Below are 25,944 nucleotides of genomic sequence, written 5' to 3'. Positions count from 1 at the left end.
GCAGCTCACAGCTGCCCATGTTCCTCTCTTTCAACCACACTGACAACTGCTGCTTTCTCCCATCCTCAGTTCATCCTACTCTTAGCTCCATTTCCCCACACCTCCTATGGGTGTTCAGCTCCCATGTCCACAGACCAGGTTGAAAAGCATTGCTATTCTTCTATTTTGTTGCTTTGGTCCATATAATTGAAGTGTTCTATGAGAGCCTTCTGCAGAGCTGACTCTTTTCTTAGCTTTCCCACCCCGTGCAGTCAGTGCAGTGGATACAGGAGCCTTTTTGCCCCCATGGCGCAGCATCTGAAGGTGACAGCAAACTTTTCTGCATGTTTTTATCACACACTGCAAATGCCTTTGAGACGCTTCTTTGTTATCTTCAGATGCTGTGCTATATTGATTTTTTGCTTTTTTTCTATAAAGGGCTGAAAATTCTGGCAGTAACCCTGAAGCCGACTGAAATCGTTGATTATCTGGTTTTGCCTCCACTTATTTACCTCATGCCCTTCAGTAGAGAGAGGGTGTGCTATTTCCAGCTGATTTAGTGTAAAGGAGAGTTGTGCTGAGCTGCAATATCAATGCATATAACCTTGATTCAGGGGTTAATTTTTAGACCTACAAGTTTATCTAACGCATCGTAATGGAGTTTGCTCTAGAAGTATCCTTTAATGGCTTTGCTTATTGAACCTATGAGCAGTAATGAATGGAACAGATTTTCTGTAAGCTCATTTAGCAATTGAAAATACTTAAGGATGTTCTCTACAGGAGGGATTAGATGCATATTCTGCATCCTCCCAGGTATCCTAGATACCACCCTAGTTATTTTACGAAATGTATTTTATCATTAATGGAAACTTTATGGTTGCGGGTTTTTTTACTAATGGTTACAGTATTTTTGCCTTTGTAGCAATAAATAGACTGGCCATCAATACTTTAAGTCTCTGGGCTATCATTCAGAACAAAACATATTTTTGTTCTATGATCTGCTTCTTAGGTGGGTTTTCAGAGCTCTCCCTGCTGCTTTACATCTTTTCTACTACTTCTTTGTACAGAAGTGGCATCCGATAGTTAATTCTCTTTCTAATTATGTAGGAAAAAAATGTGAGATGCTGCACACAGGTTGGCAATATTGTGTGCTTTACCAGGAAATCTCCAGATCATTCTTTCTCTTAGGGCACATTCCAGGATATAAAAGTGATTAATGTGTCTTGGAAGCACAGCTTTGGAAAGTTCATCAAGTTACCTTGAGTAGCTTGAGATTGGGGTGAAATCTCCCCTTCCATTAGTTTAAACAATATTAATATTTGATCTGTTCCCACATAACTCGTTCATCATCTTCAAAAGATCATCAGAGACAAATTACTGTTTGAAAGAGTAGAAATCAGACACCAACCTCTCAGTTCTGGTTCACATTCCAGTATCTGTGATGCTAAAGGGAACTCGAATCCAGAAGCACATCTGTGATTGCAATAACAAATTAGCAGAGAAGATTTAATCTGAGCCACATAATATGAAAAGATGTTTAGAGAGAATGAAGCCTGAGTTAAGGGTCTTGGCATGGGCCTGGTGCAGTCTGATTGGAGGGGAGCAAGAGGAATCCCAAAGTGAGGGAACAGCATGTGAATTAAGCCAAGTAATTAAGTGATTTAAGCACTAATGGGCCAACCTTCTGAGTTCATTCAGAGGAGGGAAATACATATCAGTGCTTCTCTGGAGACTGCTGCATTGTCAAGGCTTCTGTTTAGCCAGGATACTTACGCCTACCTATACTTGCATTTAAATAAATCACATTTTTCGTTGGCTGAAACTGATTGTATCTTATTGCCTTTCAGTAGGCTTCCTTTGCTTACAATTACTCTGGCTTCAGAATCTTGAAATCAAATAAATTAATGAAAATGGAAAATCAGACCTCTTTCCTAATTAAGAACTGAGCATTTCAAGGAATATGAAAGGATCTAATTTAGAGGAAAGATGTTTGGAGAGCATGAAATGTGGCTTGAAGGAGATACATGTGCATTTAATATAACTCACTGAGCACAGCCAGATTTGTATTGACGGGAGACAAAAAGCATCTGAAACCCTCTTTTGGAGATGGAATAATTGATGGCTTTTCTTGGAGCACTCAGAGTTGACTTTCAGTTCAGTGAAATGAGTGGCTGTTGCACTTTGGTTTTCAGTGGATGTGGTTATTTCTGTGCTTGTTGTTATATTTTTCCATATGCATTACCTGAACTGTGGAAATACAAGGAGGGATCTGTCTGAGCCCTTGGTTCCTCCCCCTCAGTGATGTTGTATGTCACCTGTATGAAAAAAGAGAGAGTTCCATCCTGGAGCTGTTGCAGGCTGTTGGGATGTGGTTGTTACAGAAGGGATGCAAAGAGTGGTCAGGTAACTCAGATAATGTCCATGATGAATGGGACAATTCCAGCCTGCTCAGCCACTCCCCGTAAACCTTGTGCACCAGACCCCTGGCCAATTTCATTACCCTTCTCTGGACACGCTTTAGGGCCTCTGCCTTTCTTGTAGAGAGGAGCCCAAAACTGAGCACAGCTCAGTACAGATGATCACTTCCCTACTCCTGCTGGCCTCACTGTTTCTGATCCAAGCAAGGATACCATTGGCCTTCTCGGCCACCTGAGCACACTGCTGACTTCATTTTCTATGAACTGAAACAGATTTCTCTTCATCTGCTTTTTCTGCAACATACATGAATCCATTGTGGCTGTGGTACCCATCTGTAATACAGCATCTCCATAAGGCATCTCCTCTACTTTTGTCTTCCTCAGCGTGCTGGAAAGCTCCTACAATGGAGAAATAATCTGAAGCTTGTATCATTTCTTATCATTGCAAACTTAAAGGTAAAGGGTGTGTTAATTCTTTTCCCCACAGTGCAAGAGGAAATGGTCTCAATTTGCATCAGGGAGGTTCAGGTTTAGATACGAGGGGAAATTTCTTGTCAGGGAGAGCACAGAAGCACTGGCACAGGCTGCCCAGGGAAGTGGAAGTGTCCCAATCCCTGGACACATTCAAGAACTGTGGAGATGTAACATGGTTGTAGGGCATCGTGGGGATGTGTTGTGATTGGAGTTAGGGATCATAGAGCTCTTTGCCAACTGTAATGGTTCCGTGATTCTAAGGTTGCAATAATTACATGTGTAGATGTGGAAAGGAGATGTTTTAAGGTTTGCTCTTCTACTCCAGCTCTAGTGAGGGCACCATGGGTGTGTGGGTGGTAAAATGGAGAGTTATTAGATGGAAATATGCATAGAGAGCATGTCAGGACAAGATGCATAAAATATGATTACAGTGGGAGCTGGTTGATGTATAGTCTTCGACAGAGTCTGTACTTGACCTTGGTTTTTTGAGCAAGTTGCAAGACCTTGATGTTGGAATAAAGTCACCAGTAAAAGGAGGTCACCTCCCCGTTGTTTTTACAGAGAGGGATTTTACTTTTAGAACTGTGCAGTGGAACAACCTACTAAACCCAAATCCACACGGCATAGTCCACAAAGGTCACTTACATTTAGAACTGGCAAATATCAACAGCTGTTCATTCACATTATAATTACCCAAATTGCAAAGGACTGTCTGCAAAATGTTCTGTTTAGTAACTCGGACTACCCAGACCCACTGCAATTACTTTCTAGCTGCCAGCTCTATTAAGTTTTGTTTTGTAACAGTTTACTATGGAAAAGACATGTTTGTTTTCTCTGCACAGCCTTCCACAAAGCATTGTTTAAGCAGCACATAATGTATTCCAACAATGAGGTACTTTTTGCTCCCATCTGTTTGATAGCAAAATGAACAGTTGTGATTCCTGCGTACAGTGTAAATATTGTATAATGACTATGGGTTTACTTTGAGCAAAGTCCAGGTTATTTCATTCCTCTGCCAGGCTTTAGTCTTTTTTTGAGTCGGGGAAGGACTTCTGATCTTTTTAGGTGCTAAGCCTACCTCTACCAGAACAACCCATCGCTGCCCAGGGCTGAAGGTAAAAGCACAGTGGATACCAGGAGGATGGGGTGCCATAGAATCCTAGCAATGAGTGGGAAGGGACCTCCAAAGGTCATATGGACCAACCTTACTGCAATGAACAGGAGGGTTGGCTGGGTCAGGTCGCGCCATCACCTCTCTGGGCAACTTGTGCCACTTCATCACTGCTTTTATCATAAAAATCTTGTGTGTCTACCCACTATCCCAGTGCTCTGAGTAGAAGTTTTTCTGCTCCATGAAGTGAAGTCAGTACCTGGATGATAACATTTGGTGGCACCTGATAGCTTTATGGAGATGATCCTTCAGAGTCTGGCCATGCAGCACTGCAGGGGGCTCTGGTTGGGATGCATGCAATAAATGAGGGCTGGCTATGAGCAGATGTGCTTTTCATTTTTGTTTTTATTAGTTGTTCTTAATACAGAATTGAGTTCACAGTTTGATGCAGTCATCTCCATTCAGTCAAAAACATATGTTGTTTCCTTTTCCTTTCTTCCTTCCTCTGTGAATCACGAGCCCAACGAATTGCCTGCTCCCAGATGCTGAGCAGACTCCTTGCAGGTCATCAGGCACGCAGGGAAGTGCAATAAATACACGCTGTGCGTTAGCTTGTGTTGGTCTGCATCCATCCTGCTGCAAAGATACAGGAAGGGCTTCAATCCCTCGCCTTGGCTGCTCTGTGCTACAGCGGGCGTCCTGCTCCCAAACCACATCCTGGAGCAGAGGATAGCACAGCTCGATCCCAATCGGCTCTTTGAAAGGATTGGCAGCACCGGCCCCGTTCTCATAACTCACTGATGTTTGTTCTCTGAGTTTTGTTTTTTAGGAATCTTTGAAAGATTTTCTTTCAAATTTTGCCCCGTAAAGAGAGCATCGATTTTTTTTGACCTATTTTTAACTGACATATTTCAGCGGATAATTGGATAACTGCTTTAAAAGCCAAGGCTGCCCTATTTGCCCTGCTTGCTTAGATGTAATTTCATAGGAGAAGAAATATTTGACTTCTTTTTTAATACAGAAAGCTGTGTAGCGCCTGCTAATCCCTATATCACTGGCCATATGCATCTAAATATGTTTTAGTGCGACTTCTGTGCCTGATAATGAAAATATGGTATAAACGTTGAACTCTGCTTTCACACTTGGCTTTCTACGGACACTGAATGCATTCATAGCATAATGAGTCAGCCTCAGAAGATGCAGGTTTCAAACTGGTTGTTTTGGATTTGCTCCTGGAATATTTGACCCATAATGTTATGACGTTTTGAACGTGTTTTAGTTAGTTTGTTCTTGAATTCAAGAAGAAATGTGAATCAGGAATACCTCACAAAAGGACTGCAGCTAAACTTTAAGCAAGCTTTCCTTCTCCCAGAGCGGTCATTAACCCTGTATTGCTGCACAGAAACCAGGAAGCTGTGTATTAGAGCTCGGCTGTTGTACTGATCTTGGTCTGGCACAATTAACTTCTCAGCTTCCTTTTTCTAGAGTGTTGTTTGCTTGAATATTTAACTCTACATTGGAATCCTGGGACAACAGCAATGGGCAGGAATGTGTTAATTTAGAAAGCTCTTTATAGAGGTTATATATAGAGGGTATAACCTGAGGCTGACTGTAGGGTAGAGGCAGTGCACCTAAACTTTACTTGTTTGTTTGTGTTTTTTTTTTTAAATTATTATTTTAACTGAATTTAACTGGTTTTTGTTTATGAAGAGAAACTGACTGGATTTGGGTTGTTTCTCAGTGCTGTTCATATTCTATGCGCATCAAGTGAGCTGCATGGTAAAATCCCATAGAGAAGCCTTAAAGAATGCCTAGGAATTTCTGGATAAAGGCATGTGAGGCCTTATCCTGTCCTTGCCTTCATGTGCAATGGCTTTTGCTGTGCCTTCTGGTGGCCAGCTGTGCACGTGGAGCTGGCTGGCAGTGCGAGAAGCAACCAAAGAATCACAGAATCATAGAATGGTTTGAGTTGGAAGGGTCCTTGAAGACCATCTAGGAGAGGATTGATAAAATTGTACTGCCATCATCAACAGGTTGGTTTGCTCTGGAAGGAAATAAAAAAATAAATAAATAGGGGGAAAAAAATATACATGTATTTTAGAAATTATGCCTTCCAGATAGAAGGATCTCGTATCTATTTGCATTGCTAGCAAGAAAGCAAATAGTACGGTCTGTATGCAAAGAGTAACTGTGTTTTAAAGTTGGGAACAAAGTCCGAGTTCTTTGCTTTTGTGCATTACTGGAGTGGCTCAACCAATTTGTTAAGGGGCTGTGATTTGTTGCTACTCAGTTAAAAATAATCTGCTGCAAACCCCTCTGCTCTCTGTGCTACCACTCATTATATACAGCCACAGGGATACACGCTTGTCATTTGACAGTAAGGAAAGCACAGCTGAGTTCACTGCCCTGAGGAACCTGCAAAAGAATATGAATTAAATGTTTATACTTTTCATGTCTGTGTGAAATATCACTTGCTTTTGGAGGTGTTTACAAGAAACATAGTGTTCATTTCTGAAGAAAAGCCAAAAGAAAGGAAGAAATATTTATTGATTTAAAACCAAAGCATGCAATCTACCATGCTCTTTGCTGTTTGCAATTAGCTTAAATGTATATACTTTGTAGGCAGCTTGCATTGCAGCTTATTGGACTGAATTCCCATTATCAAGGTAAGATCCCCCAGGTGGCTTTATTTCTTATATATTTCCCAGCTTTTCCTTCCTTGCGTATTGCAGATAGTGGAGAAGTAACATCAGCTCCAGGATCTCATCCCTATAAGCATACTCTGCAGCTTGTGGAGGCACAAGGCAGAATATCGGTGTGTGACAAATAATGGACAAAAACATATTTTCATGCAGATAGCACAAAACGCTATGGAATTTATCTCTACTGGAAATAATGTGCTCTTTTCTTGGTTATGAAATTTCTAATTCCTTGTGCTAGCTATTCAGATACAAGTCAAGGCATCTAGATTTGTGCAGAGAGTAACTATCCGATGCATCTCAACTGTCCATCGTTTCCAGAGGGATGCTTAAGAGATAACATAAACTTATTACCCTCACTTTTTGCTTATGTGTGTGTATGGGTGCTGGAATTCATCTTTTCAGAAACATAGAGGATAAAATAAATGTGATCTTATTCTTGTATTAAATCTTGGCACCTTCTGATCAGGTTAAGACTCCCTGTATTAAACAAATATCCTCATTTTTTCTCTGGGTGGAGTACTTGAGCTATTGCATCATCTACTCTCACATGACACGTGTCAAATACAACAGTCTCCAATGGCAGTCTTTGGCCAATAGGTGATATCTGCATGAATGAGCAATGTAGTTAGCTTAAGTCTAAATACATACTGAAGGCTCAGAAGTGCACTCAGGTTTCTCTGTACTTTGGAGATGTCTCTTCATTATTCATCTGTTTTTACAAACAAATGCTGATTTGCTTCTGCATCCGACTGCCTTGTTTAACACTGTGTTAAACCACCGTCCATGACAGCATTCATGGCACAACTGGGCTACTTTGGTGGGAGCTGGTCAGAACAAATCTTGATCACCTCTTGCATCCTTAAAGGGCCCGGAGCATTTCTGGCATTAGGAAAGGCTAAGTAACCTGGTTCAACCTGGAGAAGGTTGAGAGGGGATCTGATAAATGTTTATAAATATCTAAAGGGAGTTGGAGGCAAATGGATGAGGCCAGGCTCTTCTCAGTGGTTTGTGGCAATGGGACAAGGAGTAATGGCCTCAAACTGGAACATAGGAAGTTCTGCACTAACATCCAGAAGTACTTCTTTATGGTAAGGGTGTTGGAGCACTGGAAAAGGCTGCTCAGAGAGACTGTGGAGTCTCCTTCTATGGAGATATTCAGAAGCCTACCCGTGTGACCTCTTTGGCAGGGGGGTTGGACTTGATGGTCTCTTAAGGTCCCTTTCGATTCCTGTGATTCTGTGAGAATTTGGAAGGTGTTTCCTTCCAATCTTGCCTATTTCAACCCATTTCAGTCTAGGAATGACCCACTAGTGAGGAGTTGGGACAATTCATGCGAACAGTGTCCTAATGTATGACATGGGTCAGGCTACAGATGTAGGTCAACTTGCTGGCACATACAAAGTCATCCTCATTGTGAGGTTGGCTTTAGCATAGTTAGCAGCAGTTCTGGAGGGAGTGGAAACCACTTGGTTGGATTAAGCAAATCCGCCTGTTTCAATCTAGCATGTAAGGACATTATTTAAAACTTTATTTGAAATCAGAGAAACAAAACAATCCCTTTTAGTTCTATTTCTTATGCTGATCCCTATTCTCAAATACTGGATTTGGACATCTGAGACAGCTGAAAATGCATTCGCCTTTCCAAAAGAATTAATGCTTCTGCCTTGAGTTTATTTACATGCTTTGTCTTGTCTTGAGGTATTTCCTTTTATTTCTATCATGTGGTTGCTAGAGTATTTTTTTCTCTTCAATGTTGCATGTACTACTTGAACTCATGTATCCTAATCCAGTGAAACCCATTATAGAGAGGAAGGTGTAAAATCATATGCACCACGATTGTCCACTTCATCAGTTTTCCCTCTCTGCAGATGTAATGAGAAGTGACTCAAAATATTCTATCTCGATCTCAACTGTCGGTGTCAAGGGAAAAGCTAACAACACTGCAGCATGATTGCAGTGCGTGCCAAATCCACAGCCCAAAGGAAGAGATGATCCAGCAGTGATTAAGACTTTTTCCTAGATTAATGTGCAGAAAAATATGCTCAGTGACATCTACTTTGAATTGAAATTCCAGAATGGGCATCCCACCAAGGTGAATGAATCTACTCCAAGTTCGTTGCTACTAGTCTTTCAGGCATAAAAATTGAACATTTTTTGGTGGTTATTATATCAATGTTATTAGAAAGTAATCCATGAAGGCATTAAAAGTTCAAGACCTGCTGCTGAGATTCTGGGTTGATATTCATACTGATGCGATAAAACCTGAGCAGCTAAGGAAAAAACTTTATTACTATATTGCTATTTTTGAGCTACTGTTCCTGTAATGCCTTGATGCCTTCACCAGAGGGAAGGTGCTTATCTGCTCACCAGTGTGTTCAGGCAGCATGCTTTTAAAACATAGAATAACCCAACTTAAAAGAGACCCATTAGGATCACCAAGTCTGATTCCCAGCTCTACAACAGTCTACATAGCAAATAGAGAAAGACAGGAGGGTTAAAACTTGTCTATTTTGTAGAGGCCTGTTGGAAGAAAGTGGCAGAAAGGGTAAGCAAAGTCCTGTTTGCTAAGCAGCTCCACTCATCTGGAAGTTGCCTGCTCCCACAATATAGTGTGGGTGCCTCAACAGGACCATTGGGACACCATCACCGGGTGTCCACAGACCATCCCTTCTCTTCTTTTTCTAATTAAAGATCCTAGAGATGGATGTGAATTGAAGAAGGGTGGGAACACTTAAAAGTGCTTAAAGACAGTTTAATTAATATATGCTTTTACTTGTGTGTATTGATTTGTGTTTGTTGTGAGACAACAAGCAAACAGCCCCGATTCAAATAGGCTACGGCCTCACTGGGCTCCTGTTGTCCAAGAAAGCATTTATTAAAGCATTTATTATGTGCTTTATCAGAGAGAGCTTTTGGCTTTAGCTAGAATTGTATCACTAATTTATTTCAGAACATTGAGCAAACCTCACTTAATGGCAATTCAAATCAGCATCCCTTAGTGAGGAGCACATTAATGGGGGAAGTATCTTTATTTCTCCACTGATAAAATTTGGTGAGGACTGTGGAAGTAAATGCTCTAAATAAGACCAGAAGTATTACTCCAATCATCCTCAAGTCTGTTCTGCCTCTCAAGGATATCAAGGAACAACTTGTGTGCTCTGAACCACTTCCTTGAACCTTATTTCTAGTATAAAAAAGGGATCCAAACCTGGATCTCATGCAGTGCAGTCCAGCATCCCTGGGGCATTGTGCTGGATAATGAGAAGTGTCAGCTTTGGGAATAGTTTTGGTCCTGTAACAGTCTGCCTTATTCTATTCCTTTCTAACTTTACAACTTGGTAGCATCAATAGACTGTCAGTGAGTACCAGTGAGGATTCATGAATAAACATAGTTATCATTTACATGCTAACAGAGGGCCTTCAACTGAAAGGAACCCATTTGTGCTCCTACAATATCTTAATTATTTACTGTGTTATATTGTAATTAATTGTATCCTACTCTCTCAATATCCTACTCAAACTCAATAGTGTGTATATCTTACGGGGTTTGGAACCAATGCACTATAATATTAAAGTGGTAATCAACATCGCCTCTAAATATTCATGCCAATAAATGGCTCCCATGTGTTTGCTGCATGCCAAGCATCGTCTGAAGCTTTTATTTAGCATTCTAGTGGGATCTCGTTGCTGCAAAGCTTACGGAGATGCGGAATTTCAATACTGTTGTTGTTTTGTGTGGGGGAAGGAAAATGTGATTTTGCACGAGCAGCAGAGTAGGACACTTGGAAGAAAGAGACGGTATTTCAGTCTCAATCTGTGCTTAGGAGTGGTCAGGTCCTGGCACAGCTGCCCAGGGAATGGTGGGGTCACTGTCCCTGGAGGTGTTGTAGAGCCATGGGGACGTGGCACTGAGGGGCATGGTGGGGGTAGGTTGGGGCTGGGCTTGGAGGTCTCAGAGGTCTTGTCCAACCTTAATGATTCTGTGACTATGATTAATAACGCTTGAGAAGCACTGGGGAGTTGTCAGCTATTTTTTATTGTAATTTACCATTTTGTTTAGTCTGTGGTAGCCCCCTCATCATTTCACTTTTTAATAAACACTGATAGTTTTTCAAACCGCTTTCAAACCCTGGCATTGCATGGGCTGGTGCTCCAGCAGCTCCACAGCTGGGGCTCCATCACGGCACTGCTGCAGCAGTCGCAGATTCCAACGCATTTCTCAATAAATCAACTAAACACAACCCCCTAAAGACTGGACAGCCTCAGTTCTGCAACCGGCTGGCGTAGATACTCATAGAAGTGTACTGAGCTTGCAGAGGAACAACTGATTTATTGAGCTACTGTAGGATTTCAAAACAAGGAAATACTGTCTCGCAATCCAGTAAGTTTGTTTAATGAAATGGAAGTTAAATGTAAACAGTCTTAACGTGTATGCGAGCGGAGACTTCTGGATGAAGGGTAACACATATGGTAAACTGTGCCTTCTTGTTTCGTGCATGAAGGGCCTGTGTAGGTACACGGAGGGGTGGCCCCTCTGCCCGGGCTCTGCCGCTCTGCCCCAAGTGAATCCACCTTCAGACAGTGGAGATGAAAAACAACTTGTTTGATGGTCAGAGTGCAGTGATATGAAGATTGCATGTGGTTGTGTTGGGGCTGGAAATGCAATCCAGATGTCCTGACCCTGCCTTGTACAGCGTGAACTGGGATTTGCGTGTGCTCTGCTGCTGACGGCTTGTTTAGATGACTCTCTTGCATGTCGTGTATATGCAAGTACCTTGTGTGTTGTCCTCACAGTGATACTTGATATTTTTAGCCATAATTCTGACTTCTCTAACACCAATTCTTTTAGGTTTTACAAAATATGAGTTATTCCTTCTGAAAAGTTATGCAACACATATCAAAATCTGTAGGTGTGCATAGGGAACAAGTAGTTCAGTATGAGTGTGCTTGTTGTTTGGTTTCCAGGAGGGTCTCAGATCTGTGTTGCTTATGGGTCCCTACAGGACATACTAGGAGCCATCAACTCCCAGCCTGGTCACTTAAACCAGAGACGGGCAGGCAAAGTGCAAGCCTGATTACTTCTGCCTTACTTTAAAAAGAGTCACAGAAAAACTTAGCATTACTAAGAGTTTATATCAATGTTTAATCTCGTGTTGTTATATGGAGAGAAAAAAAGAGAGGATTCCCAAACTGTTTCAGATACCTTGTGGAAATGGAAGTGGACTCTCAGCTTGGGCTCAGCCAGCTCTGTTTTATTCTTGCAGGACCACCCATCCCTGCTGCAGTTGGTGGTACAAGCTGAAGGGGAACGTCTGGTCATCCACCTAGAGAGAAACGAGTGAGTACCTCTGGTGCATGTTCATTCTGTACTGGCATTTCTAGAGAGGGATTGTAATGCTTACAGTAATGTTTTAAAACCAGCCCCCAGCCAAGTTTGCTCCTTGTCCCTAAACTGAATGTTGTTTTGCAGTTTGGGTTGTGTGTATTCGCATTAGGACCAAACCATGAGCTTTCTTAACGTTCTTTTCAGTATTTCTTTATCATTCGTTTCCTATCCTTGAAGGGAGCGTAGATCCCCGATGCCTAAATTGCTCTGCTTCGGCAACTAGAAGAGGATTTAATTCATTTAGTAAACAGGGATTTAACTTTATATTCTTGTAATCTTTGTCAGAGGGTGTGCCTTCCTTCAGGAATGTGAAGTATGCAGCAATTGAGGAAACTATTTGCATTCCATGTCAGCGATTAAAAGAACATAAAACTGCTAATATGGGCCTTGCTGAACACACCAAATTCTCTTGTACCTATAATAAATCAGATCTAGAAAATTGTAACATGCAGTCTCCATCTCTTTTAAAAGTAGGGGATGACAGGACTGTAAATTAGCTCTTATGAACATCTGTTAGACTAATCTAATTTGGAGATTTCTGAGCTCTACTACTTAAGAAATACAATATCTCTGAATGGCTATTTTCTAGTTTACCTATCTCTGTGATGGGATGCCCCTCGAAAGGCTTGTGTTCTAGAAGAGCTCTATATGGTGATGTCAACATGAGGTTCAGCATGCTATTATAAGACACTGAGGTTAGCCTTGTCTGTGCGCACGAGGCAGTTTACAAATCCCAAACCATGGAAGCCGGTCCTGGCTTTGCAGAATCATCATTCCCTTTTCTCCAGTTAGTATTACCTATCCTTGTTTTCAAGACAAATAACTTTGCAGAGCTTGCACATCAAAGCAAGGCAGGAGCTGCTGTGCTGCAACCTGCTCCATCTTCCTGACATTGGAACGAGCTCAAATATCTTGAAAGCCACGATGCTGAGCATTGGAGCAGCCATTGCTTTAAGTGCAAGTAGTGTGCTAAACACAAGCATGTTTTCTTGAGTAGTTAGTAGACAGCACACATGAAGCTCTGAGATGTGTGCTGTTTTTTTACTATAGTTTCACGTAAAGCTTGTTATTCCTTGGAGGGTGGTAGGGGTGGAGGTAGATGAGACCCCTAAATTACATTATTTCTGCATTGGATCATGCAAAAAAACACACACACACACAAAAAACTGGATATGTTTTTACATACTTAGTAGAAACAGCTGCTTTGAGTAGCCTCGACATTAAAATCCATTTATTGAAAACCTTAGAGATTTTCCCAAACCTTCAGTTATATTTCAAAACATGATTCAGATGTATTAGGCAACCCCAAGTGAAGACCGATGTGTTAAACCATCTGTTATCTATGGAAATATTTAATGTCAGTTTGGTGTTCTGGTTTTTAGACTCAGCAAGATGTGTTTGTAGTTGTAGGGCAACATGTTTGTTCTGGGGGGAGGTTCCTAGTGCCTAACTTCAGCTTAAGGTTTGAAAACCTCTCAACGTTTTCCAGCTGTTAAGTTGACTTTTGTTTTTAATCGTTAAATAATCCAGTGATTAATGTTCAGGCGCTGCACGTTTGTAATTGCAAAACCTGAATTATTTGCTTGGAATTTAGCTTGTCAATCGTCGAAAACGGACCAGCGAGCTTATGTTGCAAGCACACTTCTTACTATGATTTATTTGCAAAATACGATTGCACTCTTGAGAACCTCGAGCTCTGTAGTACCTAAACTGTTTTAGAAACACTTGTCTTATGGAGAGATTTCCAGAATCAGCAAGTCATCTATCAGCTGCAAAGCAAACCACCCCTAGCAGCAGCTGGCTGACTGGCGTGCATCGCAGCCATGATACCGATGTGCTTCTGTGGTGCAGGGCAGGGGAATGTCTGCTCAGGGCAATTCCCTTCAGGTTGGTGGCAGCATATGGGCCTTAGAAAAAAGTTGTCCTAATAGCGTGTAAGTGAAATGAAACCCCCGTGAGATTAAATCTGAGTTGGAGAGGAGAACAGCGTGTGACTACTGGCTGCTCTTTGCAACTGGAAATGTTTTGCACTGTCAGAAGTGGGTCTGCATGCAGCAAGGCACTTAAGTGTTCTTTTAACTTTAACCATATGAGTAATCCAGGTAAAGTCAGCGGAATTACTGATTTTCAAAATTAATTTCACGCTTTAATGATTTGCTGACAAAGGTCGTAGTTATGGATGTCAAAGGAATATAACTTTGAACAGATGTTAGCGAGCTCTTCCAGAGCCACGTAGGCTTGCTTGAAGGGCAAGGAGGAAAAGCTGTGATACTCTGAGGGTGCGCAAGAGGCAGCTTGGAGGTGGGATGGGTTGGCTCCAGGGCTGTCGGCAGTAGTGCATCCTTCAGTGCATCCCGGTTCCTTCTGGTGGGAGGCAGCAGTGGGATGAGGGCTGGGCTGGTGCTGTCAGAGCCCAGGCAACCCCAAGTGGAACCCAAGGTATCTTCATGCACAGTGCTAAGCTGAGCTGTCTCCAGTCAGGCCATCATGTTCAGAAATGGTTGTATTTCATTTGATTGGAAAAAAAAAAAAGAGAGGGGAAAAAATACTCTCTCTTTTCTTCCTGCCTGACCTTTTTGAATAAGAATGCTGACTGGCATGCAAGTGACATTCTAGCTTCATTAATTTAGCAGGAAAACAACCCATTTCTACTGCTGAAGAAAATAGCTGACAAAATCTGTTAATGAATTGACTTGCTTATATACAATCAATGGCTACAAGTACAGATAGAGGAAACAAAGCTAAACAAACACAACTAGGGAAGTAGGACCTCTCTGGATGTTCTATCTGTGCTGTAACTTAGCCAAAAAACACTGACCCCTGACTGTGTTATCTACCAACATGGGGCCAGCAGTGTACTGCAGCACTCCATTGCCTGCTGACAGTTGGGGATTGTCATTAATTGATGCAAATGTTTCAGTTCAATGGCAGTATCAGTTCTTCCTTTATGACCCGGCAACAGCTTTCTCCACACCAAAATGCAAAGATTCAGCCACTGCAGCTCTGGTGATGTTGGTATTGAACTGTGAGACTAAGGGAGAGGCATTCAGCGTAGCTTTGTGGTATAAGGATGGCGTAATAATGGCACTGAGATTTGCTCAGGCTGGTTTCTGTAGTGGGAATCAGTGTTGTGTGGTTGGGGTGAACTTTTGCAGTGTGTTTTTGGAGCTGTGTGTTACAGTGAAAGGGTTCGGATCCACCAGGGGAGAAACTATTGTTTTCTCGAGCTGTTTTTCCTCTCCTTATACAAATATACCAAAAGAAAGGAAAACAAGAGATGTTTATATACTGATACAATATGCTGGAAGTAGAGAGGTTGGAACTTTGTATTCTTTGTTGAGGTTGAATGTCATCATCTCCAGCATCACTAACTTCTCTGACATGTCCTGGAAAACAGTGGGCAATGGGAATCGCCCCCTTTCTCAGATGGAAAATCAAGGTGCAGTAGAATAGCAGCAGTAGAATGTGAACCGTTTTAATCTCCCCGTGTACTGAAGCATGTGAGGATCTCAGCATTTCATTCCAGCACCACTCAGCTGAGATAGGGGTGAGGGCAATGGGACCAGTGCTGCCTGCTGGAGGTGGCTCCATTGCAATTGTACTGAAAACACAGGCAGAATGTAATCATCTGTGACAGCAAAATAAAACATTAGGAGGGAGACAAGAGAGAAAACAGCTTTCTAGAAAGCCTGTCATCTCCCACTGATGGTCATCAGCCAGCCCATGTGGCACAATTGAACCATCACTGCCCATGGAGCGATGGCCAAGTTGCCTTGCTGGCTGGCAGGCAAAGCAGGGCTGTGTCCAGCTGGACCTGGGCTTTGCTCAAAAAGCTCCTGGTGTTCCTCACACATTTCTGCTATCTGCTGTTCAGGAATGTTTCGCACCACTTCTGTTTCCTGGGTTTCTGTATGTGTTCCTAACAGGAGTAAGCAACGTGTCAATAGCAGTGAAGAGCAGATCATTGCGTTCTTCTGAGCAGCATCATGTGGCTCATCATTACCCAGGATGTCTGGTCTTCTTTTCACAACGTGTGCTATGAAAACCAAGAGGATTCTCCTGCATTTCAGAAACATTTATGAAAATGGCTTCAGAAGGACAGGGAGGACTGGGGGTTGGAAGTGGGTGATCTTTGAGGTCCCTTCCAATGTAAGCCATGCTGTGAGCCTATGATTCTATGACTGTAAATGGGTTTTCAAGTCAAAACTGACACTGAGCCTCCTCTTACTGAATTCTCTAATGGACATTTTTACTTTGATGCTCAGTCCCAGGGGTCTGGTGCCTTTGGATAAGCACAGGTATGTGATGGTATGTCTAATGTCTCAATAATTAGTTTTATTTTCTCATCTGGTGGCATTTTGCTGTCTGTGTAGGCCGCCGTCCCATCCCTTTGTTTGCCCTCTGGGTGTTAGCTGGTCGGTGGAGGAGGCAAAATGGAGTTACCATAAGGAGGGGATGAGCCATGTCCTGGCTGTGCATGTCCATGTCACTGCAAACTGGGAAAAAAATCACCGTGGTAAAAAAGTGCAAGTATTGGAGAGACTTCTTAGTATTCTTTTTTTGTGGTACTTAAGGCTTCTATCACAGAGTCGTAGAATAGCCAAGGTTAGAAAGATGTACAAGATCATCCAGTCCAACCATCCACCTCTCACTACTAGGTCTCAATACAGTGTTCCTTAAACACCTCAAGGGTCAGATACTTCAAATTTCCATCAACGGGGCATGGCAACCTTCAGTGTTCTGAGCTTTCCCTTTGTGTCCAGGGTGCAGGGGCAGGTATCTGAGTCCTCACTTCTCAGCAGCTACAGGGAAACAGGAGGGCTGGTGGGAAGGAGAACTGAGTGCCCCTTGTTGGCAGGAGCAGAGTGCTATGGGGATGCTTCCTGGGGCAGCTCCGGCTCAGCCCCACTGATGTCACAGTTCTGTGGCACTTTCAGAGCGATGCTGGTGAGTCAGGCTGCAGGCATGTCTGCAGGGCCTCTGCACTGCCTGGCTTTCCTCTTCGGGATAACAGAGGAGAAGAGAGAGAAAAAATGCTGGGGGGGGGGGGGAAGAAAGAAAAAGTTGAGAAAGAAAGGAAAAACCCAGACACACGAGGTATTTAAGGACAAGAATCTCCTGCATGGAGCTGGATTCGGAGAAGCAGATACTTTCCTGGACGTGAAAGCCCAGACTCTTTCCAGAAAATGTCAGTTCCTGTCCAAGTGACAGCGCAGATTCTCGGGGCGGCAGAGGACGGCTGAAAGCACTGCAGGAGATGGTAGGCCCAGCTCAGTGCTGTGGGCAGCAGCAGGACATGCAGCCCTGGCATTGCATCGTGCCCTGCTGAGCTGTGAGGGGTCACCCATCCTCATTCTGTAGGTGAAAAACGGTGTGCAAACACTGAGTACGGCTGTATTGGCCAAGTGGGATGATTCAAAAAGCAGAGCCTATATGAAGAGTCATACTGTGGAGGAAATACATATATGGAAACATGAGCTTGGCAATACGAGGCTTTTCTTTTTTTCCCCTCCTTTGATGTCTAGCCTCAGTAATCCAGACAGATTCCTTCAAAATTTGGTCCAACTTATTTCTGTGCTTTTATCTCACTACCTGCTACTTGCTCGTTGAAGGAGCTGTGAAAAAAAAGCTTGCATACCTGGCTGCAGTGTAGAACTGTGCTTTTTGCATGAATAAGGTAACTTGAGTACACTGCAGCACTCCCCATAAATGGGACGGCTCTTGGCAATTCACACTTCCCAAGTCCTCTTGGGATGAGAGCAGAGCCTGCCTGTTCCTCCATCTGACCCACATATTTGCACTCTCTCAGTGTGGTTCAGTCCAGTAAAAGCACACACTGCCCTCCTCCTATCTGATGCTCTTTTTTTTTTCCCCTGGGGGAAAGAATAAAGAGTTATGTTCGGTTACAGCTCTACTTCAGGGTCAATTTCAGTGCTGTCTCTATTGTGGTACGTATTTTATCAGACCAGTGCTCTGGAATCTGCACTTTTCTAGTGCTTGTGATGAAATGGTCATATCTGATTACAGTTTCTCTGTAAGAAGGAGGGAAAAGAAGAGGCGTGCATCTCCAGCTTTCAGATCTAAATAAGTAAACTTCTGGCTTCAGAAAAGTTGTACGTGGCACTTATAAAGATGTTAAAGCACACTGCCCTGTACAGCTCAATCAGAAATGCCGGTATACAGCCTGCTGACTTCAGGGGATGGCTGTGTGGATTGAGGAGAAGGATATGATAGATACGAACGTTCTTTTCTTGTAGGTGGTAGAAAACAAAACCAAGAATTGGAATTAGAGAGTGGAAGTGGAGCTATTCTTACAATTCAGCCTTGACTGCATCTCTGAGGACGATGGAAATAACAGCACTCTTTGCGTTTAACACAGCTCCTCAAATACAGGCTAGAATGTTTCTCCACTTTGTGATATATGGTTTGCAGACAGGTTCTGCCTTTTCTTAGCATGAGTCCTTGCCTTTTGTACTCCCCATCTCTTCTCTTCCAAGAGATTGGTAAAGCAAACTCTATTTCTCTCCTCCTACCCCCAAAATCATTTATTCTTGCTCTAATATACTACTAAGGCAGCAAATGCCTTATCAGTTTTGAAACAGCGATCTGGATAATTCTAAGCAGATGCCTCTCTTTCTCTAATCACGTCGGATATTTCTTGGTCAGTCTTGATTAGCTGATTCTTACATAATGAGAAAGTACAGTTAATGGCCACTTGTGTGTAGGGTGAACATGCTGAAAAGAACAGCTTAGCCCCTTGAGAACAAGAGGCTGATGAGCCAGTAAAATCAAGCTACATGGAATGAGTCTTCATTATGAGTCATTAGAAAAGATGACGCTTTGGCTAACAGATGAAATATCTTTGATGAAGACCAGTTGTAAAAGCACAACTTAATGCTTAATAAATGTATTGGGGTGACTCATAAATTCAACGTACACATTTGTTTCTTTGCAGTACGTGTCAAGTCCGGTGCAACACCATTTCCTGTGTTAGATGTGTCCCTTGCCTGGATACAGGCCTTAAAAAAGACACTCTTAGAATCTCTGGGCGAAAGACTGAGCAATAACTTGGCGGAGGATTCAGAATGAAAATAAGAGTGATCAGGCCCACTGCATTTGGCTGGAGATCCGGCATATCTCCCATCATAGACTGGCTAATGCCTGTTAGGTGTATCATAATTTGATTAGACTCGTAACTCATCTGTATTGAGATTGGTCTGGATTGGAGGAAGCTATAGCAGTTTAACTTGTTCCATTAATCCGTTGGGTAGCTTATGCAGTTTTTGATGAACAAATAAAAGTTTAATTTAACATAGAATCATCTAGGTTGGGAAAGACTTTAAGATTACCATTCCATCCTTCAATGTGGCCTACTGAATTCCAGCACTAAGCCCATCTCCCTTAGTTCCACATCCATACCACCAGGGATGTGGACTCCTCCTCCTCCTTGGGCAGCCCATTCCAGTGCTGGAAACACTCAAGATTCGAAGTGCCACTTGGGAGGTGAAAAGCAGAACACATCTCCTAACTGGATATTAGCAACATCTCCATTCTTCTCAAAATGTAAAGTGGATAAAGCCATGTTGTTGGCCTTGAGGTAGCGCTGGGGAAGCGTGAGATGGCACTCAGAATCAGAATTGGTTCCCAGAATATTTGGGGAGGAACGTGGAAGGAATTTTCTGTTCTTTGTTTATTTTTGTGCCTTGTTTAAGAAACTGGTAGTTCTTAGTGCCTGCTGAAAGCGCAGCATCCGAAAGCGTGGAGCTGCTGTTCTCATTTGTCCTTTGGTTTAAATTGAGGTGCCATCTCTGCTCATAAAGGAGTTGCAGCATCTTTTAAAACCCTCGTCGCTTTATTTAGTGAATGTAAATTGCAGCAGATCGATGTTTTTCCAAACTGTTTGCAGGAACGCTGCTCAAATACAACAAGCACTTGACATTTTTGAGCTCAGAGCTGATGAGCCCCACTGCTTTTGGGGTCCAGCACTGAGAGCCGTAAGGCCGGCAGCAAGTAAATAAGTGGAATAAGTGATGAATTCACTTAGTGGGAAAGGGCAGGGTAGAGAATAAATTGTTAAATAGATTAATGTGAATGTCTTTTATATTTTATAAACCTCCCAAGTCCCTCGTGTGCTGAGCCAGGTTTTGTTTATGTGCATGGAAACGTGAAATCTTTTCCAGTCCCTGTGCAAATAACATAGAATTGGACTTCATTACCTCGGCTAATTTAACAAGTCCTATGGGGCTTTTTGTTACTCGGTAATAGAGGAGGAGCCACGAAGCCCAGAACTGCTGCACCAGCACAATCTCTTTGAATGAAATAATCCTCCTTACTTTGTGAACTGCTGGTGAAGGGTTTGCTTGGGAGGCCCGGGTTCACAGCAAGCACAGATTGGGTCTTGGGGTCCTTTGGGGCCACCTGGAGCAGCAGGTGGGAGCCCTGGTGGCCAGCTCCAGCCCAGCTGTAGCGTGCTCTGATAGTGGCTTCCCAACACATAGTTGGCAACAGCCAATCTTGGTGGAGCTGGGAGCTTTAATCAAGGATTTAGAGATCTTGTCTTCAGAATAAAAAGCCTTAATGTTCTAAACTAGGGAATTTCTTTATCTCTTGTAACTAGTGGATAATGATGCGGTGCTGAGAAACGAAGCATTGCAAACTGCTGATATTATTTCTGTTATGCCTGTTAAATAGAACTAATGCAAACACTGCATAAATATTTTAATAGCTCTTTACTGTATTTCTTTAGAAAATGTTTGAAGAATCACCTAGTGTCAGACAGAGACACTTCTTGTGTAAACCCCTGTTAATTCTCCTTTAATGGCTTTATTAACAGTATTTAATTGAATATTGATGCGTTTAGCAGCCCTTTAAGCAACCCGATCTATTGAAGTTTTACCCTCACGTATTGATGAGTGGCACAATGTTAAGATCACTGATTAATTGCGTCTTTGTTTAATTCTGTTTGAACTATTTCAACATGAAAGATAGAATGTAGGTACAGCAGGGCTCTCATTTTCAATGAACTTTCTGTATCTCATCTTCATAGTTTGTACCACTTAATTTAACTCGTTTTGAATCCCAATATGACCAGTTAGTTATGTTTGTGATCACACTCACAGTGCTGGGGGGAGCCTAAATCTTTTACTCTGTCTGATATGTTCTGTCTTTTATCTCTCCAGTCATGAATAATTTACTTGTTGGTACATCCTCAGAATGGAATCCTGTTCTGCAAAAGCATAGGTGTTTTACTTGAAAACAGGAAGCATTGGAGGGATATTAGCTTTCTCCTTGGAAACTGTACTTAGAATATGAGAAGTCTGCAGAGATGGTGGATACTGGAAAGCTGTGTACTACACAAACACTTCACTACCATACATATTTAATCACAGCGTGGTTGCTTTTCTCATCTCAAATATTCTTCTTTATGCGTTATTCTTATGAAGTTCAAGCAGGGTGAAAATCTGGAGTAAAGGGACTGTATCAGACCGCGAGCTGTACTGAAAACACATCTCCAGGGTTTTGGCAGTGTGGGATTTCCACGTGGGCTTTCTGCAGTGGGGTGAATTTTGCATATAATATAGATAGTCTATATGTAATATAGACTAATGTTTTGGTAAGACAGCTGGAGGGGTAGTTGTTTTATTCAGTTCTTTTTTCATGCTTACGCCCATTCTGAGTTAGCTGAAGTCATAGTTTCCTCGCACATAGTTTCACTGGATAGGCTTTGAGCAGTCTGTCAGTGTTTGAGAGTTAAAAGAGAGGCTTTATCCTTACCTAGTCTCAGTTCAGCAGGAAAACATCCCCAGTTTTGGCAACAGAGCTGAAGGAGAAAATCTCTCTTTTGTTGGCTTTCCCATAATCCTCTTATTAAAAAAGGTATGGATTTTCTATACGGGTAGACTATGGGGAGAGTTATCAACATGCAGAGCTACATGTTTTGCAAGAGACTCCGACCCCAAGGTCTGATCCCAGCTCTGTGGCTTTTGCTCCATTTCCTGAAGATCATGCAAGGGCAGCACGTGATGGTGGATATCTCCAAGAGCTGCAGGTCCCTACAATTTCACATTACTGTTTTTTTCCCTTGTCTTTTTTTATTTTTCTTTATTTTCTGTTTGTTTGTTGAGAAATCAATGAGTTCTGGTTCATGAGTTTGCATTCTACAACCTGATCTCTTCCTTTCCCTTAAGAAGGAAATAAATCTTAAACCTCCTAACTTCTTGGGAGCATCTTTCTTGTGCAGACAGGTGGCACAGAAGTTCTTTTGGTGGAGGCAGTGTCACCATGTGAGCCTTTCAAGTCAGAAGATCACGGATGCATTCAACCAGGCTGCTGAAACTGGCTTTGGTTTTCACTCCCAGAGGTGTTCTAAGAACAGAATTTATTAAGAAAGGATTACTGCAATCCAGAGATAAGGAGAAATTAAGATAACACCTTGGCCCAAGCAAATGAATAACGGTAAATGTGTGATTGACGGACTGGTTTTGTTTCTTGAAGGGGAAGCATCTCCGTTTTTTGTGTAAAAATAGACTAGAAACATAAGATTTAGGATAGGATTCTGTCCAATGGAGCATACTCAGGAGCCCTAGTATCCAATAGCAGTTGAACAAATAATGATACAGAGATCCGGTCATGGAGAAATTAAGAGCCTTCACGCTTAAAAAAAAGAATTATAGGATGCAACATAATGTTAACTACTAAAGTAGCCCAGTTTGGAGCTTGGGTACGTTGGTGCTTTGTATTAACTGCATGAATTTGGGTCAGAGAACAAGAGCTCCACTCAGACACACTCCGAGAAGAGCTAATGTACTATTCAGATATTTTAGCAAAAGTCAATTCTAATTTATTTCTGTGTATTACTAATGTCATTGCATGAATCACTGCGAAAGATATGGAGATGGGAATCATAAAAAAAGGTTAAATTAGAAAGGCCTAGTATTTTTCATATCTTGTCAGTTATGACATTTAATCTTAATTGTTTCTGAATCTGACTGATTTTCCAATTGCCTGAGTTTAGCGAGAGTATGTTGTTGCTAGGACACAGCTAATTGATGTGGTACATCTATCATCAACCTCAAAGAAAACTTTTTAAAGGCTGATTCTTACATTTATGCTTACGAATATATTTTGAGCAGTGTTGTCCTAAATGCAGAAGGTCCATAACACTCTTAATTTGAAATAAAGGCATCAAGAGACACTTAAGAAATGTTTTGAGTCCTCCCAATGGATCAGTAGGAAAGAGGGTCGTGCCTGACCCTTACTCTTATCTCCCTTGATCCCTTAGCTGTGATTTGTTTATCATTTTAATGTTCTCAGAGGTGAATGTGATGTGTTCTGTTTCTATTCTGTTGCACGCGAGAAACATAATAGCACCATTTGTTTCCTCCACTGATTTGTCTTACAGTTTAGAAAACAACCCATTACTGTTTAATAATGGTCACAGATACTCTTGGTTCTGTATTCCTGAATCTTTGTATCTCTGAAAGTCTTTTTTTTGCACGGAGTAGTTCATTGTATGTGTTTATGTGGAGTCCAAACTATAAATGTAGTGATTTTATCCTATGTTTTATGTTCTAATTGTATAGTGGTGACTTCCAAGGCCCACTTTTGTAAGAGTTTCAGTTGAGTCTGTGGTTTTCAATGGGAAAAAAGAAAGCTGAACGCCTGTGTCAACAGCACTGAGTTCATTTCTGACTCTATTACCCCTGAAAGACCACAATAAAGCTTATATAATGATGTTGGAGTTACATATACTGTATACTGATCAGACTTGTGACATCCTTGTCATATTTGATTATATCCCAGAAGTAACCTGTAGCTCAGCAGGGAGCATGTGTTTGTCCTTGATAATGTGGAACAGTAGGCAGTGAATGGCTTCAGGTTGCTCTAGGAGAAATTCAGGATGGATGGTAGGAATAACTACTCCCAAAGAGTGATCAGGTGCTGGAATAGGGAGTCTAACTGTAAGGAGTTTGAAATTTACAATAGAAGGAGACAGTGATTGTTTTACTGGAGCCATTTAGAACTGTCGTTTGCATGAAATTAAAGATGTTCTCTTATAAATTTATGTATGAAGCTCTGACAATCCACATCATTTTAGAGGCAAAGATTTAGAACATGATACCAGAATAATGTTTGGTAGATATATCGCCAGATCAAAGTCTGCTGATATTAATGTGAAATCTCAGTTTTCTTTATCTTTTTCTCTTTTCCTGGAGCAGCCTTCAGTTATCAGTTCAGCAGGATTGTAGTGTACCCATTTGGAAGGGTAATGCACTGTTGTAGCGTGCTTTGGTGCTGGATGTGCTTAAAAGGTTTCTTCAAGTGGGAAAAAAGCAGCTTCTCTATCCACTGTGAAAGTTTGATATGTCAAAAGAACAGATAGACATTTGAAGACGTACAGAGAAGCTCTTGTGCCTGAAGGGTGGAGCAGTATCTAAGAACATGATTTAAATTCGGTTGCTGTGAAAGTATGTAAGCAGTAATATTGCGAGCCAGGAAAAATACATGGATTATGTTCTACTACTAAAAAATGCTCGTGTTATCACTCTTGGCTCGTGTTGCTGACTTAGCTCGGTTCTTATATTAATTATTGAGAAATTTGGTTTAGTGCTCCCCAGAAGAATGCTTTATTATTACAAGTACAGCTGACATCTCGCAGCTGCCATCACTCTTTTTAACAAATTCCATTTTCTTCCACTCTACTATAAGGTAAGCTTCAGCTTGACAGTGTGACACTGTATTACAGTCTTGGACAGCATGGCGGGGGCAGACAAAGTATGTAGCACAGGTTGGACAGAGCTGGAAAATAAGACCAATTAAGCCAATAGAGAATATCTGTGATTGACATAATTTGGTGTAGGGCCACTGGTTTTGACTGAGCTATGTTACAGTAGATGGTAATCTCATGCAACACATATTAGAAAAAGCAAATTAGAGTGAACAGCTGTAATTGCTTAGCATTCAACATTAACTAAGTGATTAATTGCCCACCTTTGCTTAATAAATTTATAATCATGATTTCCAAAGATGTCCATCATATCACGGTCCGTAGCCATGACAGGCAGTGTCCCACTGACTGCAGCATTGCAGTGTGAGTGCTTTCTTCATGCCTATGGCTGTTATTCTGGTCACATTTGAAGATTGTTGCATCGTGACATCACCACAAAGAACATGTTTTAAACATCGAGTTTCACTCCTATAGCAATTAAAAGCACAATAAATTATAGGGTGTTTACAGGATGTAACTATCGCTATGGTTATGGAATGTAAGTATAGTGAATGATTTCCAGAACATCTGGATGGACGTGGGTAATGATACACAACTGTACACTTATCTGGGTGGAACTGTACTTAATTTATGAGGAATATTATACCTAGAAGGCCATTATCTAGATTGTTTGAACATAATATTTTTTTATTATCTTATTAAGCTCTATTGATTTCGGTAGCCAGTAACACGAGTTCTCCTTTATAATACAGAAGTAGATAAGTACAAATGTCTGCAGGCAGATCTGGTTGTTTTCAGCCAGAAAACGTGCTGCTGATGGAAGGATGTAAGATGGCAGTGGTAAAGCTTTGATCCCTCTTGCTGTTAAGTGGCACGAGAGGAGTTGTATGGCCTGAGGTTTGGAGGCTTTTGGTTTATTATGAGATTCTGGGAGTTTTTCAGTCTGAGATGAATCAAACTGAAGTTACGTGCCCTCTTCTGAAGTCAGTATTTGATACCAAATGGTTCCTTCCAGTCCTTCATTACTGTGATTCTTTCGTGATATAGTATGTCATGTGTCTTTATGAAGCAACAGCATTACTTCATTTATTTGAGAAGAAAAAATAAGTCAATATTAGCTCATGTACCCAGGATGTTGGGTGAACTTT

The 25,944-nt window shown here is 41.7% G+C and overlaps 1 protein-coding gene across 1 annotated transcript in view; it reads left to right on the top strand.

The window, feature by feature from the left end:
- The window catches only part of ADAM12 (ADAM metallopeptidase domain 12), a 149,110-nt gene that overhangs the window by 25,591 nt on the left and 97,575 nt on the right, over positions 1-25,944 (top strand). The window contains exon 3 of the mRNA XM_015867592.3: positions 11,948-12,021. Coding sequence (XP_015723078.2) covers positions 11,948-12,021 — 74 coding nt within the window. The remainder of the gene's footprint in view (positions 1-11,947; positions 12,022-25,944) is intronic.

The sequence above is a fragment of the Coturnix japonica genome, chromosome 8 (genome assembly GCF_054131305.1).
Source record: "Coturnix japonica strain WE chromosome 8, WE-NBRP24, whole genome shotgun sequence".
NCBI lineage: Eukaryota > Metazoa > Chordata > Aves > Galliformes > Phasianidae > Coturnix > Coturnix japonica.
Note: the sequence above shows the minus strand (reverse complement) of the source record. Positions and strands in the feature narration are given on the sequence as shown.